At 40.2% G+C, this 18586-nt stretch overlaps 1 protein-coding gene across 1 annotated transcript in view; it reads left to right on the plus strand.

Moving 5' to 3' along the window:
• SIPA1L2 (signal induced proliferation associated 1 like 2) overlaps window positions 1–14049 on the plus strand; it is a 175500-nt gene extending 161451 nt beyond the window's left edge. The window contains exons 18-21 of the mRNA XM_007938482.1: window positions 6855–6908; window positions 7455–7578; window positions 8574–8655; window positions 13903–14049. Of these exons, the coding sequence (XP_007936673.1) occupies window positions 6855–6908; window positions 7455–7578; window positions 8574–8655; window positions 13903–14049 (407 nt within the window). The remainder of the gene's footprint in view (window positions 1–6854; window positions 6909–7454; window positions 7579–8573; window positions 8656–13902) is intronic.
• Window positions 14050–18586: the final 4537 nt, after the last annotated feature.

Here is an 18586-nt window from a genome sequence, read left to right on the forward strand (position 1 = left end):
TGTGCCATCGAGTTGGACCCAACTCACAGCAGCCCCTCCTTGGGTTTCCAAGGCAGTATCACTACAGAAGTAGATTGCCCAACCGTCCTTCCAAGGAGTGGGGTGGGTTTGAACTGCCAGCCTTCTGGTTAGCAGGCGAGTGCCTTAGGCACCACACTACAGAGCTCCTAAGTAGATATATAGGAGTGAACTTGATAGATAAGATAATTGGATACTTCTTAAATGAAAATGGAAATAAAAAACATACCAGTTGAAAGCTACAGTATGGAAAGCATTGAAGAAGCCATCCAAGAATATCCCCAACTCCCAAATAGCACCTGAAACTATTTAAGTTTACAGTTAATTGTCTCAAAGTTTCAAAGAACAAGTGTTTCTTGTAATTCAGTAGCAGCCTTATTTCATATTAGAATTTTTTCCTGATAATAATATCCTCCCCCCAAAAAAGGATGGTCATAATACAGTCTCAGTCATGAATACTGATGTGAGACAGCTTAGATGAAATTCAGTAGTGAATTAAAAAGATTCATTATAATTGGTGACAGTTTAATCTAAGAATACTAAACTTGTTTGATTTTTTAAACATTAATTATAATTTACAATATATGAAGAAATTAACAGTTACATAAATTTCTCAGAAAAAAAAAAACAACGCATATCTAATAGCATTAGGACCTATTTCTGGTCAAAATTAAGGTTTGAGTGATACCTTCATAGCCTGACAATTACTTTATTCAAAATAATTGTGTAATACTGAATGGGACAGTATATATAAACAGATCCCTAACATCCAGAAGGGAGCTCTGGTAGCGTAGTGGCTAAGGCACTTGACTGCTAACCAGAAGGCCGGCGGATCAAATCCACCAGCCACTCCCCGGAAGGAAGATGGGGCAATCTACTTCCGTAGTGATACTGCCCTGGAAACCCAAGGAGGGGTTGCTATGGGTCAGGTCTGACTCAACGGCACATAACAACAACAACAACATCCAGAAAATAAACAAAGGTGTTCTTTGAGCCTATATCCTTTAATTCTTTACTAGCGTCTCTGGCCATTTACACAAGCAGTGAAAAAGAAATAAGAAATAAATACGGGAAATTAAAATGAAATTATAAATATGCTTCTATATCTAGAATTATGAAAGATCAAAACGAAAAGTAGCTATGGAAAGTATTTCAATAATGTTTTATATTTCATAAGCATCATTTCAAAGTGTTGATAGGTTTTTGGGTTTTTTAGTGATTTATGTCCATAGAAAGATGACATAGTCTGCTTCCATAAAGATATATAGCCTTTAAAACACAATGTGGGTCACTATGAGTTGGAATCGACTTGATGGCAGTGAGTTTGTTTTTTTGTTTTGTTTTGTTTTGTTTTTGGTATTACTGTAAAACAAACATCTCCAAAATTTATGGCTGAAAACACAACAGTTTATTATTTCTTAGGATTCTGTTGACTGACTAGTGTCAGTTGGGTGGTTCTTCTGCACCATATGGTATAGCAGGATTCATTCATGCAGCAGTATTCAACCAGAGTTCAGCTGGGACTCAAGTGACTTCACTCATATGTCTGTGACTAGGGAAGAGGGAACAACTATGGTCTGATTGGACCTCCATCTTCAGCAAGGTTATTGTTCTTCTTTACACAGTGGCTTAGAAAACCAGAAGAGCAAAAGCAGAAGCTACAAGGTCTTGTAAGGCCTGGTATTCAAAGTTCAATAATGTTATTTCCACACACTCTACTGATTAAAGCAAATCACAAGGCCAGCCACAAATTAAGGATGGGTAAATAAACTGCATCAATTGATGGGAGAAGTGGCCTGTGCACATGTGATGGGAGGAATTGCTGGCTGCCATCTTTACAGACAGTTGTCCACTGTGTTAGTAATAAAGAGATTTGTAATAATAATGATAGTTAAGAAACCATGATTCTAACATACATAAAGGAACTTATCAGCAAAAACAGCAAACCCATGGTAAACAAGTGGTCAAGGCATCTGAATACATAGTTCACAAAATAAAAACATAAACACAATAAATATTTGAAAAATATTCAACCAGACATACAAATTTAAATTATGATGAACTATCAGCATACACATGTTGAATATGAAAAATAATGCATAGCTCTAGGAAGCTACAAAGAATATTCATAGCTGATATTATTATAAAAATTATAAAATGATTCCTCTTATTTTTTCAAGCTGTGTGGTATTATGTAACTAAAGCCAGAAAAATATATGCACCCTTTTCACCAGAAATCTAATTTGTAAGAGTTTGGTCACAGGAAATTATTCCAAAGACTTAAAAAGCTTCCACTTCTTCCACTAGAGGAATTTTATACAGCAGTATTAATCATTAATTAATTAATAACCAAACTAACCAAACTCTGCCCAAAAATACTGAATGTTCAAAACATTGAAAAATCCTTCATAGGTCTAATGAGGGAGAAGATAAGGGAAATGTGGTATCCCACACCTCATTGGAACCTGTGATCCCAACTGCCCTTGTACTATTACAATCAACTGAGAGAGAGTTCATGAAGGACACCAGTTTGGAAAAGTGGCTGGGTTACATTTCAGACTTTACATTTTATGTCATAAGATGCATGGTATGTCTAATACATCAATCACTTTGTTACACTTTCAGTATGATTCAAGGATACCTAATAATGCATCTCTGGTAGCATAGTGCCTAAGGCATTTGACTGCTAACTAGAAGGCTGGTGGTTCAAACTCACCAGCTACTCCTCAGAAGGCAGGTTGGACAATCTACTTCTGTAGTGATACCACCTCAGAAACCCAAGGAGGGGTCACTATGAGTCAGATCCAACTCCACAGCAGTGAGTTTGGTTTTGGTTTTGGTTTGGTTTCAAGTATGGTAAAGAGAACAAATGCAACGAGAAAGCTTGGCTGTGAGCAAACAGTGAAGCAGGGGAAAGAGAGTGGAATCTTTTAAAATTGTAGGATTTAAAATAATTCTTGTTTATCAGAATATCAGAAGTAGATAATTGTTATGTTCTTGAGTGCTTATTGAATGGCTGGTATTTTAAATGAAGACAAGCTTAAAAGGTAAAATTAAAAATTGATGATCAGAGGTTCTAACTTGAATGTCATCCACAGCATAAGGCATGTAGGCTATGAAGACCTTTATTCCTCTAGATTTCAGCTCTCCCCATTAATGACAGCAGCCATGCTCTTCCCAGAGCTGTCTCGGCATGTGAGTATGTGTGTATTTGTGTGTGAGTGACTGTGAGACATGTGCAGAGGAAACAACCCAGTCATCAGGACCCACTGGAGGAATGAAATGGTCCACTGAAGTGTGCCTTCAAAAAAAGTAGAAGTTATATACTTTTAATTAATGATTTTCCACATGCCCTTGGTTTCTTAAACAGAATAATAAGCATAAATGTTTATGAAGAGACAAAAAAAAAAAAAAAAAAAACTCTGCTGTCAAGTGGGATCTGACTCATAGCAGCCCCTCCTTGAGTTTCCAAGGAGATGTCACTACAGAAGTAGATTCCCCAATCTTCCTTCCAAGGAGCAGCTGGTGGGTTTGACCACCAGCCTTCTGGTTAGCAGTTAAACGTCTTAGGCACTACACCACCAGAGCCCCTATGAAGAGACAGTGTACTGGTTTTCTGACATTTTCAATTCTGAAGTGTCAGTTTAATGTTAGGGTCATGGTAGTTATTATAAATTTGTGTGTGTGTGTCTGTATAAACATAAACAAAACTCAAACAAAAATGTGACATACTGTGTTATCTTAATGGAAATAGAATTAGCTTAAAGAAAAAGGAATACTACATAGATGAAAAATACAAAGCCAAATTTAATTTAGTGAATGAACTTAAATTAGCTCAAAAGTAAGAAATTAAAACTGTTTCAAGCCCCAATGGTTGTATCTTAAGTACAGAATAATGGCAAAGCTTTTCTCTATTCATTAGGCAAAGAGCTGTTAATCTTTCTACTTTCCTGCGTTCATCATGGACTACAAAAGACCTAAACTATGTTGAAAGTACAGTGTAACCTTGTTATTTTTTCTTTTGTGGTAGTTAATCAAGTCAGCCAGCTCACTTGATTTCTGCAGTTCACCAAGCAGTTGTCAAAATCAGAATCTTTCCTTTTTCCTTCCTGTAACTGCAAAACTGCGGCTTTCTTTCATTGGCAGTTGTAACAAAGATGTAGGAGAAAAACTTTGTGAAAATAGGTTTAGTTGACTCTGTCCTCATGCTTGTGTGTCCTGATGGCAAATATCTGGGTCATGTGCTGTTCTGCTACTCCACTCCCTTGGTAGACATGACTAATTGATCAGAACATTCATTCTGACCAGACCCAGACTTGATCATACAATTCCCCAACAATGCTCCTGGCAGCTTAGTGAGTTAAAGGGAGTTACTTGTATGTAACTGTTTTGCCTTCTTAGTTCTACATTGACATGGTCTGTTGACTGTTTATTCTTTTGTTTAGAGCTAAATGCATTATCACCCCTTTGATATGAATAAGAAGCTGATACTGAAATGAGGATTTAAAAAAAAAGATTATTTGAAGGGATAACTTATTTAATGTATAAACCACACCTTATGTCCCACATTATACAGGTTAGCATTCACAGGCAAAGAATGGGAGAGAAAAATGATACAGGTGGCCTGTGTGCAGTTTGTGTGGTTGTAACTTCCCTGTATTAATGATTAAGGTCATATTCCCACATCTCCCTTATGGACCATTTGTCTCAATGTAATAATTATTTAGTTACTGAATATTTATCATCACAGAAATAAGCTGTGGAGGAATAAAAAGCTTCCACTGACTGGAAGCTGGCACTAAGATTAGCTATTTCATAAAGTAGTGTCTCTATTTCATCAAGTAGCATTCTGTTTGCATCTCAAACCATTCCCCTCTTCCCCTCCAGGCTTTTTAAATTCTAAGCCTTCTTTGTAAAACTACATTGCTGGCAGAACTCTATTTTTGGCTTCTTGCCTCCTGACCATTAGGACCTTGTTTCTCCCCAAGGAATGTCTGAATGGCTGCCAGAAGGAATTTCTCTTTTTGTCAAATATGTGGGTATTTTATCGATTAAGGAAAAATGGATATAAAGCAAGCTGAGATGTTTTCATCTAGGTATTTAGACTTGACCATGTATCCATATATCTTAAGAAAGATAGAATTATAGCCATACCATCACTGGGTTGCATAAAATGACTCCATGGAGTGCTTTTAAAAGTGAGAAAAGCTATCATTTTCTTTTGACATTTCTTTTTCATCTTCAGTTAAATACATTGAGGAATAAAAATGAATCTGAAAGCGATTAAAAAAAAAAAAAGTGTGTCATGTTTCATTATTTGCAGCCCTTGGGCACTGCCAAAGCCCAGATCTTGCCACCCAGCCCTAAGAGCTACTCCCCAGCCAGCATTCCCCATTATTCCTGCCTCTGTCAGTCACAGCATATCATGAAGAGAAATATCCTTATTTAATTTTGGCGATGACAAAATTATGCCATTAATCTTAATTAAATTACAAAAGATTCTATTGTATGCAAAACCCTACTACTCAGTACCTAACTGGTAGCATGATTGTCTCTCAGGAATGGTTAGTTACAGGATGCTCATCATCTCTTAGGAGATTTTAAAAGAGTGGAGGAGGATATTCTTAAGCTTTATGGAAATAGGGGTTGGAGGACATATGCTTCCTGTTGTGAGTGTTAGAGAAGGAGACTGGAGAACTTGCATTGGGATAGTAGCTCAGTGAGGCCTCTGCAGTACTTTCAGGAGGTCCTTAGACCTTTATTGGGAGACCAGTTGTATCTCCATCACCATGCCCAAGACTTTACAGCCCTATATATTTTTTTAAATGCTCCTGGAAGACTTCAGCATTGCTATCCTTTTTAATTAACTAAAGTGCATGACCCTCCATAAACCAAACAAGCAGGTAGCCTCGTTAGGCAGCTCACCCAGCAGCTAGAGGGAAAGAGAATGGGATAAATTAAGAACAGAGCACCAGTGACATGGACACAAATGCATTTTATCTGCCATTAATCAAATCATATAAAAAAGACTGCAGCAGCATTAATACACTTTTTTTTTTTTTTTCCCCTCAGATTCCAGCTGGAAGTGCATGTATGCACTCAGAAACCAAGGAGAGAGGCATTAGGGGACAGGAGAAAGTGGATTAGATATATTCCCAATTCTCACTTTCACATTGTTTGAAACATAACCCTTTTCTGCATACCATTCTGCATTTCTGGGCCAATATTTTGTGTCAGTGCTTAGTCTCCAGAACTGTGCCAATTCAGTACCTATTCTGAAGAATGTTGTATTTCTTTTCCTACTTAGTTTTTGAAGCACTGACTATGAAGTTCTGGTGCCAAGAATAGAAATAGCCGTGTGCTAAGATAAGGCATTGTAGTCATACTGATCATTATTCCTTTTGCTATAAATACTGTGCCCTTTAGATCTTCCTTTAAGGGTTTCTAGTGAGAGTACTTAGCTAATCTCCCTCACTACCACTATCTTCATGTTCTTAGAGTGAAACATCTTAGAGTGAGTGATATAAATAAACCCCAAATTGTGGCATATGTTTATGGTTGGATTTGCGTGCATGTGGTGTGCCACGTATCTTTGTTGTACACTAAAACCATGCACCCAGCCAAGACAGTTAAACATGAGAGGCGTAATCTAACCACATTGTTGGGCATTACTTGAAATTGACTCTTCAGAGTATGCACATGTACACACACACATACATATACACATAACTGTATTTTCACATGACATCATTTCTTGACCCAGAAACTTGGCTCCAGAGTTTCTCAGGTACAGAGAGATATTTATGTTCATAGGAAAATTCTAAATCTTCTTTCAGGTCTTGACTCAGATGAAGAACATGGGCTGCTCTGTCACCACACGTCCTATCTAGGTGACTGTCTGGGGTTGATCTCTGGCTCTTGATACTTTGTAAACTTTCCTCTGTATTTCATGTCTGCACGTCTGCATGGTTACCTAAGTTCTGGGGCTTGGGAATGCAAAAAAAAAAATGTTTTGGCTTTCTGTTTCCAGAATGTTCTCTGGGTTTGGGTAGAACTTGAGGAAAGGTCCATCTCCTGGTTATTGTTAATCAACTCATCATCCAGCGTGGTTATTTCATGTAAAACTGGCAGCTTGGGCATTTCTTGGGATGGGGAAAGAAGAAAGCATATTGGCTCTAGCAAATATAAGATCTGCTAGTTGTCCTCATAGCTGTGATGTGTGTATGCCATACAGCCAGGAAAGACAGCCAATCTTCATGCTTTCTGATTGTTGGTAGCTTGCCTGAGTTTGTTTTCCTTTGTTTTGTTTTAAACAGGGCAATAACTGAGTTGGAGGGGGGAAAGATTTTATTTAGCTACTAAACTCATTTCCACTAAGAAGCATTGTGGTGGGCTTTACTGAACTCCCTTTCTATGTGTGTTTCTCCCCTGCCCAGACCAGAGAGTGGCCTCCTTCTGTACATTGACAGACATGCAGCACATGCAGGACTTGGAAGGGGCTCAGGAGCTACCCTTATGTGTAGACCCAGGCAATGGGAAGGATTTCCTGGACACCACTGGGTATGTGAACCTCTGTGCTCCCCTCACTCCCCCATCCCAAGCACCTGTAACTAACATTTACTTAGCTTACCCCAGCCAGCCCAGGAGACCATGCCCACCTATGGGTGTTAACCCCAACCCTCAGAACCCATAGGAGAAGCTGAGTCGGGCTGACTCTACTTCCACCCTGCCTGCCAGACATGTAGTCCCATGCCAAGCATGACTGCTGCACCCCATGGGCCGGCTCTGCCTGCTGGTACAGGTTGAGGAGCTGCTACCAGTGCCTTGCTCAGGAAGGTAGAACTGCACTCACAGAGGGGAGGGGTAAAGTCCTTGGAATCTGTGTCTGCCACCTAATTACTATAACGGCACCAGGCAGATACACCTTGCTGATCTCAGCCCTCCACTTGCCAAGTCACCATCTGCCTCTGCTGCCATGCATGCTGATCTGGCCATGGCACATTTCCCTTCATGATTCACAACCCCTAGTCCTTGACCCTGGTTTGTGCTGTCTGCTGAAGTGCCTCAGAAATGAACCTTCTTTTTCTCCTAAATTCATGACATATTTATCCCCCATGAAATATAGATTCAGTGTCATCCATTCCTAACTCCAACCTGTATATGACCTTGAATTAACCTGCATGTTTACCTTGGTAATCAGCTTCATGATCATTTCATGACAAGGAAAGGCAAATTGGGAGAATGGAAGCTTGTATTTGGTTCCCAGGACTTCATTCTGGTCTAGCTTGTCTTGGTTGGCTAAACTCATTTAAGTAGTCTATCTTTTGTTTCCCCACCAACCCATATTTCATAGAGATTCTAAATCCCTTTTAAAATCAATAGAGACCTGGAAAGAATTTTCTACCAAAGCAATAATATCTATACTTTTTCAATCTGACATAATATTTATTTCCTTGCACATGAAATAATTTTAAGTGAAAACAAACAAAAAACCTGAATGAAATGTCTTGACTTCAACTCCATTGAGTCTTTCTAATTCCATCCTTATTTACCAGGGAGCAATCACCATCAACACTGACTGGCAAAGTCAATCAGCTGGAGTTAATTCTCCGACAACTGCAGACTGACCTTCGGAAGGTAAAGCAGTCTATTGGAAGTCCATAATCAGACGCTTTCCTTATTACTGTCACTCTCTTTTAACTATTACAAATAAAAAAGAAAAGACTAAAAAAGATAACTCCCAAAACAAAACCAGACATTCAGCAGACAGGAGAACTCCTGAGATCTGTTTCCATTTTCTAGACTGTAACTAATATATTTCATTTTAGGTGACAAGAGGATCACAGTGGACAGGACTATAACTGAGACATGCCCTCTGTGTGGCCAGTCTTCAGTGCAAGGTCAAAACACAGCAAGCTAGTAGTTTTTGATTCAGAGAGTTAGCAATTGTACCAAGCATATAGGAGCTGACCTGAGAGGAGTTTGCTGCCAGAAAGCCTGGTGTCCCCCTAATGCTGTGCTTCTGTTGAGTCAGCACCAAGACGCTCAGGACTTCTACTCCACACATCAGCCCATGCAAGTTGCCCTCAAAATAAATTAAATAATTCATTGCACAAACATTTGCTGAGCTCTTGGTATATCATCTGTACAGTGCTAGACTCTGGAACTACATCAAGAATCATTCCCTGCCTCAGATGATTCACCACGTACTGGGTGACAGGTGGAAATGCCCTTTCATTGGTATGAAGATTGCTTTGCTAGATGCAGGCACAGTGCCCAGCCAAAGATGAATAAAGGTCAACCTGAGGAAGACCACATTCCAGGCGGGGGTGGGGGGACCTCCTGTTCAGCATTTGGTTGGGGAGTTGCAGTGCCATCATTTAGCACAGCTGAGACATCAGGGATGTAGATGAGGACTCCAAGAGATGAAGCTGGACAAGAAAACAGATCATACTATAAAGCATACTATATTTGAGACTGAAAGTAAGACGCAACTATGGAAGGATGATAATAATTCACATATGCAGATCTGAATGCTAGATTGGGGATGAGACTAGAGGAAGGAAGAGCTCATCAGGAGACCATGTTGGGGATGCAGCAGGAAGAGGGTGATAATTAAGTGTGGGGTCCTAGAGAAGACAGGAAGGGTGGAGCCCAGGGGCAGGCAGTAGGATGAGCTTTAGGGAAGAAGAGAGATACTACTTGCACTAGACTCCAGGGAAGAAGAGAAAACCAAGTGAAGAACTAGTCATGTGTCTTAGTTTGGTCGTTACAAAAAGAGAGTACCTATGTAGGTAACTCATGTAGGAGTTACCCACTTACTCATTCCAAAATTAATTACTGAGAACCTGTTACAGATTTCTAGGCATTAAAAACATAAGGCAACTCTGCCCTCATGGTGGCTATGGCTAATAAAGATAATAATGCCAAGAGTGATAAATGTGACAAAGAAAAAAAAAAAAAGTAGGGTAAGGAGGATAGTATGTGACTCAGTGGGAGAGACAGGGAAGGGAAGGCCTTTCTGAGACAGTGACATCTGATTGAGCAGACAAATAAATAAAGCATGGAACCAGGGATACAAATATAAAGCAACAAGAGTGGTCCAGCATGGATGAAGAGCTGGTGGAAGCACTGAGGCAGAAGTGAGTTTGATTATGTTCAGAAGCCCAGTGTGTCTGGAGTGGGGCACTGGAGGACAGTGGGAAGGAGGCAGACAAGGTGCAGAGGCAGACTAGGGAAGGACTTTGGATTTTGTTCCAAATAGATTGGAAGCTAATGGGAAGTCTGGAGCAAGAGATAATCATGCTTTGATATATGATTTTAAACAATCACTTCAGCTGCTTTCTGGTTAATAGGTGGTGGATGATGTGGGACAAGAAAGGAGGAAGGTGACTGACAAGGAAGTTCTTGCCATAGTCCAGGCAAGAAGGATGTTGGGAATGGTGAGAAGTAGCCTTGAGACTTGCTGATGGTTTGGGTATGAGATGTGAGTACAACCAAAGAGACTAGATTTTTGGCCTGAACAGCTGAGTGAATGGTGGTGGCATCTCCTCAGATGGGAGGTATTGTGGCAGAGCAGGCTTAGGGTGTCAGAGGAGGGAAAGCGGAGAGGTCAGGTTGGAGGCTTCAGGAAGAGAGGCCCACAGTCTGAGCCTTTGTGGTGCTCCGGTGTCAGGAAGAAGAGGACAGTCTAGCAAAGAAAACTAGAATGAGCAGCCAGTGAGTTAGGAGATGCCATTAAGAGCATTCTGTATGTGAAGAAAGTGCTTTTAACAGGAGGCAAGAGATGAGCTCTGTCAAATGCTCCTAAAAGAACTGACTGATAGATTAAAAAACATGGAAATAGTTGGTGACACTAAAAAACAAAATATCAAAAGAGATCTGAGGAGTGGATTCAGGAGGGATCAGGAGAAGAGAAATTGAAGAGGGGGTAGTGTAGATAACTCTTTTGAGCCTTAGTTCTGCTCTCCTAAGAAAGGGAATTGGACTTCAGTAGCTGGAGGGTGATGGGGCAGGGAGGGAAGGAGGTCAAGAGAAAAGCTGTGTTACATTGTTTTGTTTGTTTTTAAAGAGGAGAGATTACAGCTGGTGGAAATAATCTGGTTGGGAAAGAATAATGATGGGGGTGAAGAGAAAGAGGGTGATTTCTAGACAGGCAAAAGGGTTGGGATGTAGGATGCAAGGAGGGGAGGCAGTCTTAACTAGGGGAAGAACAGGCCATACACAGTTACTAGAGGTGGAGTGGAGTGTTCAGGTGTCTATCTGTGCACACATGTACATCTGTACTCCCCACAGTCCATACAGAGATCACCTGGCCTAGTTCTCTGATTGTTTCTCCTTTTCTCAGTCACATGCAATGAACAGTAGGAAAGAATACAAGGGGATAGAGAATAAAGTATGAAATACATTGTTGTGTAGAAGCTACACTGACTAGCTGTGTTTGTTATCATTGCCAATCAAGGCTGAAGGTGCATTGGAAGTATGTGGCATAGGATAAAGTGAGATCTCTCAGCAGAGTTAGATTATTTTCTTTGGTTTGGATGACCAACTGTCCTTGTTTGCCCAGAAATGAAAGGTTTCTAGGAGAACAGGACTTCCAGGCCTAGAGCTGGGAAAGTCCCAGGCAAACTGGGATGGCTGGTCATCTTCTGTCCAGTTGTACATATAGACTAGGGCTTAGCCAAGAAAGCAAGAGAAAGGAGAGAGACAAGGACACTTGGGTCAGCACGTGGATGGAGAGTCATTATGGAGGTTGCTAAGGCCAGTGAAAATAATGTCAGAATAGTGGGTTAGACTGTTATTGGAGGGAGTGGATTCTGGAAAAATTATTTTAAAAAACAGGAGATAGTAGTCAGGAAGTAGGAGCCTAAGACAGCTTTAGGAGGGTACACAGTTAGTAGGAATGGCAGGATGGGATACAGCCATGGGAGTGGGCACTGAGGAGGGTAGGTTTTAAGATTGTTGTGAGGACATGAGGCTGCATGTCCAGATTGCTGAATGGAACATCTTAGTGGAGCTGAAATGGTCAGGAAAAATAACAAGATGGATGGGAGAGTGAACCAGGCACTAGCATCTTCCATTGGTGATGTCAGGAACTGGGGATACAGTGATAATTTCAATGAGGAGGCTGTTGTTAGGTGCTGTTGAGCTGGATCTGACTCATAATGACCCTATATATGACAGAATGAAACATACCTGGTCCTGCACCTTCTTCACAATTATTGCCATTCTTGAGCCCATTGTTGTAGCCACTGCAACCTCCATAATGTTGTAGCCATCAGCAACCTCCATAATGACTCTCCATCCACGTGCTGACCCAAGTGTCCTTGTCTTTCTCCTCTGTCTTGCTTTCCTGGCTAAGCCCTAGTCTATACCTACAGCTGGACAGAAAATGACCAGCCGTCCCAGTTTGCCTGGGACTTTCCCAGCTCTGGGCCTGGAAGTCCTGTCAATTCATCTTGTTGAGGGTCTTCCTCTTTTTCTCTGACCCTCTACTTTACCAAGCACGCTATCCTTCTGGTGGACTGGCACCTTCTGATAACATGACTAACATACAAGAGACAAACTCTGGCCATTTTCACTCCTAAGGAGCAATCTTGCTGTATGTTTTCCAAGACAGATTGGTTCATTCTGGATGAGGAGACTAACAGGTCTTAAGCCTAAGGGCATATGTTTCCAAGAAGTTGGCTTTTTAGGGAGGAACAATAATCTGGGCTAAGCAGTAAGGAACAAGGAGTTCAGCAGCCCCACCTCCAGCCCTGTGTTCTTTGGGCTGTAGAAGAAAAAGAGCCAGCACTGAGGGCTACTGGGGAGGCAATGTCCTCTGGGAATGTAGGGTCATTTAGAACAAGAATATGAGGTCTCATAAAAGACTAAAAACAGAGGTGGTGTTAGTGGCAGGATGTGAGTTTCATAGGTCTCAGTCAGAGGGTCTAAGGGTGTGAAGAGATAAGCAATGGGGTCACAGTAGGGATGTCTGAGCCAGACTGGAATGAGAGTCCTGGGAATGAAGAAGGAGCATGAACTGCTTACAGTGACTAAGGAAAAGTCCAGCTATGTGGCAGATAGGGTTAGTCTGATGTCCTTACAGGGAATCTGTTACCAGTTCTAATTCAAGCCTCCCTCTTTGGACTTGTTTTCTAGTCCAGTGATAAGGCAGGTGATACTAGGGAGGAAGCAAGAAAGAAATAGGAGAAACCTTGATAGTGGTGCCCCACAGGCCAAGGATTTCCTGAAGAGCCAATGGTCACTGGAAACAGACCCCACAAAGTGGCTGAGTTTCAGGCCTGGAAGGGCCCCTGTGGGGATCAGCAGTCAGGTCAGATCCCATTAAAACATTTCTGATGGTGGCACTCTGAGGATGAGCCTCCTTTCTCTGTATATGGAAAGACATCCCTGGTGAACTGAAACTGGCATTGTGTTGTGCATAGTTCATAGTGACAAACTTGTAAGGTCATTATTATAGAAACAAAATATAGCTGAAAAGCTTCAGGTGGAATGAAGGGTCTAAGTGCTTATTTCATTATAAGCATACTTAATAGCTATGTTGATTAATTTGCACAGTAAATAAAATGTGGAAAGTTCTGCATTTTTTAAAGACTCTTAAATTTGTAGCATTGTACAAAATATTATTCTTACTTTTTATTGTAATCTCACTACAGTTTTTAGGTAGAGGATAATGTAAACTGTGATCATAGCCCTCATATAACAGCCATGTTGATACCAATTAGAAGCCAACTAAAATGAATGGAGGGAATGGGTGGTGGTGTTGACCCCCATCACTTTTCTCATTGGCAGAAGGCACCTAACTGAGGCTAAATAAGGGCTTAGGAAGAGAGACTTGTCAGTTACATTCACGACTCAGTTTGTTTCCTCTGCCACCAGGAAAAACAGGACAAGGCAGTTCTCCAAGCGGAAGTTCAGCATTTGAGACAAGATAACATGCGGCTGCAGGAGGAGTCCCAAACAGCAACAGCTCAGCTGCGGAAATTCACAGAATGGTTTTTCAACACCATTGACAAAAAATCCTAACCGATTCATACTCCATCAAGGGACAACTCTGAGAATGCCTGTAGTCCCTGCGAAATCACGAAAGTATGATTTCTCACTGCTTTCAATCAGTCATAGATGTGTTTGCTCTTCCACTCTGTCCAGCACCATTCATCCTAGCAAGATCTGGAGCCTCGATTCCTACTTGGTGGCCCCTTGTGAGAGCAGAGAACAATGCTGATGTGAAGATGAATGAATGTAACTCCTGGTGTAAAGACAAATGTCAACCCCTGGGTTGGTGGGGACGTTTTCCTTTTAGATTTTACTAAAATGGTGCTCTGACTGGGGCTTACCTCAAGAGGGAAGGTAGTTGGGTTTTATTTCCCGTATATCAGGTGACTTGGTAGAGATGTTAAAGCAATTGACCATAGTTTGGGCTTTAGTATTGTAAAATAAACTTAAAAGCAAATAATCAGACATATACTTTAATGTTAAAGGTGCTCTATTTTTTTGTATGTACAGTAGTTTATTTCCACAGCCACATGGTCATAGCAATAAGAATGGAGGCATAGTAAATAGTTTGAAAAGCTGTGTTTGGGGGAGAAAGAAAAAATGATTGGTTTAACACTAGTTCGAATGCAGTTACTTTAGAGACTTATTTATTTGCAGGAACAAATGGTGCCTGAATATTAACAGGGTTCTGATTAAAAAAAGAGAAAAAGATACATATGCCTTGTAAATGGCTCACTGAGTAGTCTCTTCAACTCTTAGTTCACTTTTGTATAGTTAATGCTCTGCTGAAAAAAAGAGTAAATCTGCTTAATTACTAGAACCTTCCTGTGTGCTGTGAGCCAGCTGGATCACTTGTACAATGCTAAATTTGTTTATCTTTGTACAGAAGCTTTGATGAAGTGTCTTGTATTTAACACCCTTATTTAAGCTTATTTAACCTTAAATTGTTAATTTTATAAAATTTGGTATCATCTGCACTATGATGAGAAAGGTAGATAACAGCAAGCTCAGAAAAGACTTGGCTTGCCAGAAATAGACTGGGGAGTGGGGAGGGGAAATTCTAACAATTGGATGCTGCTAGTACACAAGTTGTTTGTATTGCTTTACCATTTTTAACTGTTATATTTGAGATGAACATACATTTTGCTTTTTTAATAAATGTTTAAAAGAAGTCCACATAAGTAATGGTGTTATCAGATGGATGTAAATTTTTTGTGGTCTAAGAGTGTCAACAATCTAAATGCATATAAATTTAGTTCAGGTTATTTAGGATCTTGAGCTGTATTAAATACTGTTTAGCTACCTTCTTATAGACTTACACAGTCCCAAACTGATTTAAGTGAAAAGTAACTAGGATTTATTAATACCAACTGTGTGCCCAACATTATTGTCTTTTCATTAATTTCGTTTACCCTCACAGTAATCTTAACAGGTAGGCGATGGGATCCCATTTTATAAAAAAGTAAAGTGAGACTCAGTTTAAGTAATAATGAGTTGCCCCTTGCGGTTTTTTAAAAAACTGTCATCTTATTGAACAAAAAATTTGATGTTGCTTACAATAAATAATACAATAAATAAAATAGCTTTACAATAAATAAACCAAAAAGAAAACAAACTCACTGCCATTGAGTCATTTCTGACTCATAGCGACCCCCATTTGGGTTTCCCAGGCTGTAAATCTCTTAAGGAAGTAGATTGCCCCATCTTCCTTCTGCAGAGGGGTGGTGGGTTTGAACCACTGACCTTCCAGTTAGTAGTCAAGTGCCTTATCACTACAGCACCAGAACTCCTTTACAATAAATAAGTAAATTGACTGCTATCAAGTCAATTACAACTCATGGCAACCCTTTAGGACAGAGTAGAACTGCCCCATAGGATTTCCAACGCTGTAAATCTTTATAGAAGCACACAGCCTCATCTTTCTCCCATGGAGCAGCTGGTGGGTCCAAACTGCTGACCTTTTCTTTAGCAGCCCATTGCTTTAACCACAGCACCACCAGAGCTCCTAAAATAGTAGGACTTCAATAAAATAGTAGGGATTTGAAAATAATCAGGAAGCCAAACCAAAAAACAAACTCACATAAGAAAGAAGACATAAGAAAGAAGTGGGGAGGGAAACAGCAAGGCACATAATTTTTGACCTTCTGAGAGCAGAAACTGTATCTAGAATTGATAGGAAACAAAGTTTTTCCTAGAATTTTCCCTGAAAGGAATTTCTTATGTTTGAAGAAAATCCTTAGTGTTCTATAGAAGTATATATAGCTTTAGATGTAACATGGAGCTTCCTTCTATGAAAGACACAGACACACCTCCAAAATGCACCCAATGATGCAGTTTTTCAGAGTCAGAACATTAAAGATCTCTCCCGTTCTCTCCTTTCACTGTGTACCAGGAACAGGATCCAAAAGTGATCGAAACCCATCATGCCATATCTCCATGGAACTCAGAAGTCTAATATGGGAAGGTGTAAGATCTCTTCAAAATGTAAAAGAGTGCCTGGGAGGGCTCCCTTAAATAATCATTACAGTAGCTGACATTTTTCTTAATTGTTCTGTTGTGCTCAGGTTATGAAGGAGATGCTCGGAGAGGAATATGCTAACACACGACAATGCAAATGCAATAGGAAAGTTTATTAGCTAACTTAAGTTAGGGTCTTTGCTCTTACCAGGTCAGTGGTTTAAGCAAAAGACCCCGTGCTCCGGTATTCTCACAAATTTATGGAACAATATGGGGAGGGGCAGCACCAGGGCAAGAGGGTACAGATGATTGGTTGTTGCTAAGGGATCTAGGGCAGTGATCTAAGATGTTGGGGGACGTAAAGAAACCCCCCGGCTCCAAAGTTCACTTAGGAAAATATTATCTAGGGAGGATGCGGCTCAGGTATGTGGGAGACTTTCAGGAGTCGAGCAAATCTCCGACACGTGCTGAATCCGGATGGCTTTTGTGATGCGTGCTGAGTTCGGAGGAAGTTCCTTGATACCTGCTGAGACTGGAGGGCAGATAAAGGCTCTAAGGAGTGTTTAGAATTCCAAAAGTCCTGTTAGTATTGCTGACACTAAAAGGTTTCTGGTTAAAGATTTTCCTGGAGGCTACTAGAACTCTCAGGCTCACAGTTCTATGTTCCAAGCACTATTCTTACCCCTTTATTATCTACATGTTGTTGTTGTTGTGTAGATTACCCAACCTTCTGAGGAGTGGCTGGTGGGTTTGAACCTCAAGCCTTCTGGTTAGCAGTCAAGTGCCTTAGGCACTACACTACCAGAGCTCCCTATTATCTACATAGCAACTCTATAAGGTAGGTACTGTAATCTATCTCTTTTAAAATATAAGGAATTGAGACCTGGTCAGGGTGATTGGGGAGCCCTCCATCAGTAGAGGACTTGCGAAGTTTGAGAAAGAGCAAGCCATGAGAAGATGGGAAAATGTTCCAGGTAAAGTAAACATGGAATTCAAGGGCCCCAGAGTTCAGCATATTCAAGGAATCTGGGAAAGCAGGATATATAGAAAATGGGTAGTAGAGGGGAAAGTGATAGGAAGTGAATTTGAAGAAACAAAACCCACATCATTAAGGACAGCATTTGGGTTTTGTTCTAAGTTCAAGAGGAAATTGTTGAAGCAGGACAGTAGCATAATATTTATATTTAAAAAGGATTATCCTGATTTTTATAGGAAAATGGATTGTGTAGGGCAGGAGTCTATACACACTTTTTCTATAAAGGACAGACAGAAAATATTTTAGACTTTTAACAGTCATCTGCTGTCTCACATATTCTCATTTTTATTTACTACCCTTTAAGTATGAAAGATCCATTCTTAACTTGCAAGCTGTACAAAAAATAGGCTACAAGCATACTTTGCCAATCCCTGGTATAAGGGAAAGAGCAGTATGAGACGGTGTCGGCATGGTCCCTGCCAAGGCAGTGAAGATGGGGAAAAGTAGATGAATCACTCAGGAATGTATTTTGGAGGAGAGCCCACAGAATTGGCGAAGTTTTTGATATGGGGGGAAAGATTTGACCCAAAAGATAAGACCTAAACTTCAGAGGAAGGGAAGGACTGCATGTTCTTCAGACACTTTTCCATAAGTATGTCTTGCCTGTGATAACAGAGTATCATCAGAGCTTCCATTTGCCAAATAGCATGGTGAAATGGCTTTTGGACTATAAACATTTTTCAAACACGTTTCCAGTCAACACCAAGCCATAGAAAAATCACAGTCATGCTCCCATACTATGTGTAGTTTTGAGCTATTTAGCATCCTGGTGAACGTTCTGTTAACCACAAAATGTACCCCTTAAGTAAACATGTGACTTGCTATATGGTCTTCCTGAGAATATATTAATATTGGAATATATCTGCTAAAATAATTATTTTCATTTAGAATAATTAATATCAAGCAGATTTTTTTATTTTTCTAATTAACCATATGGAGTGATCTTTTATGTATTAGGGCCATGATAATATGTGACAATTAAAATGAATTAGCATATTGAAGGCTTTTGTTCTACTAGTCTATGTACAGAAAGCAGGTTTATCATTAAAAATACAAGTTAAATAGAAGGATGGG

This window comes from Orycteropus afer, unplaced genomic scaffold (genome assembly GCF_000298275.1).
Source record: "Orycteropus afer afer isolate SDZICR_OR568_19922 unplaced genomic scaffold, OryAfe1.0 scaffold00050, whole genome shotgun sequence".
Classification (NCBI taxonomy): domain Eukaryota; kingdom Metazoa; phylum Chordata; class Mammalia; order Tubulidentata; family Orycteropodidae; genus Orycteropus; species Orycteropus afer.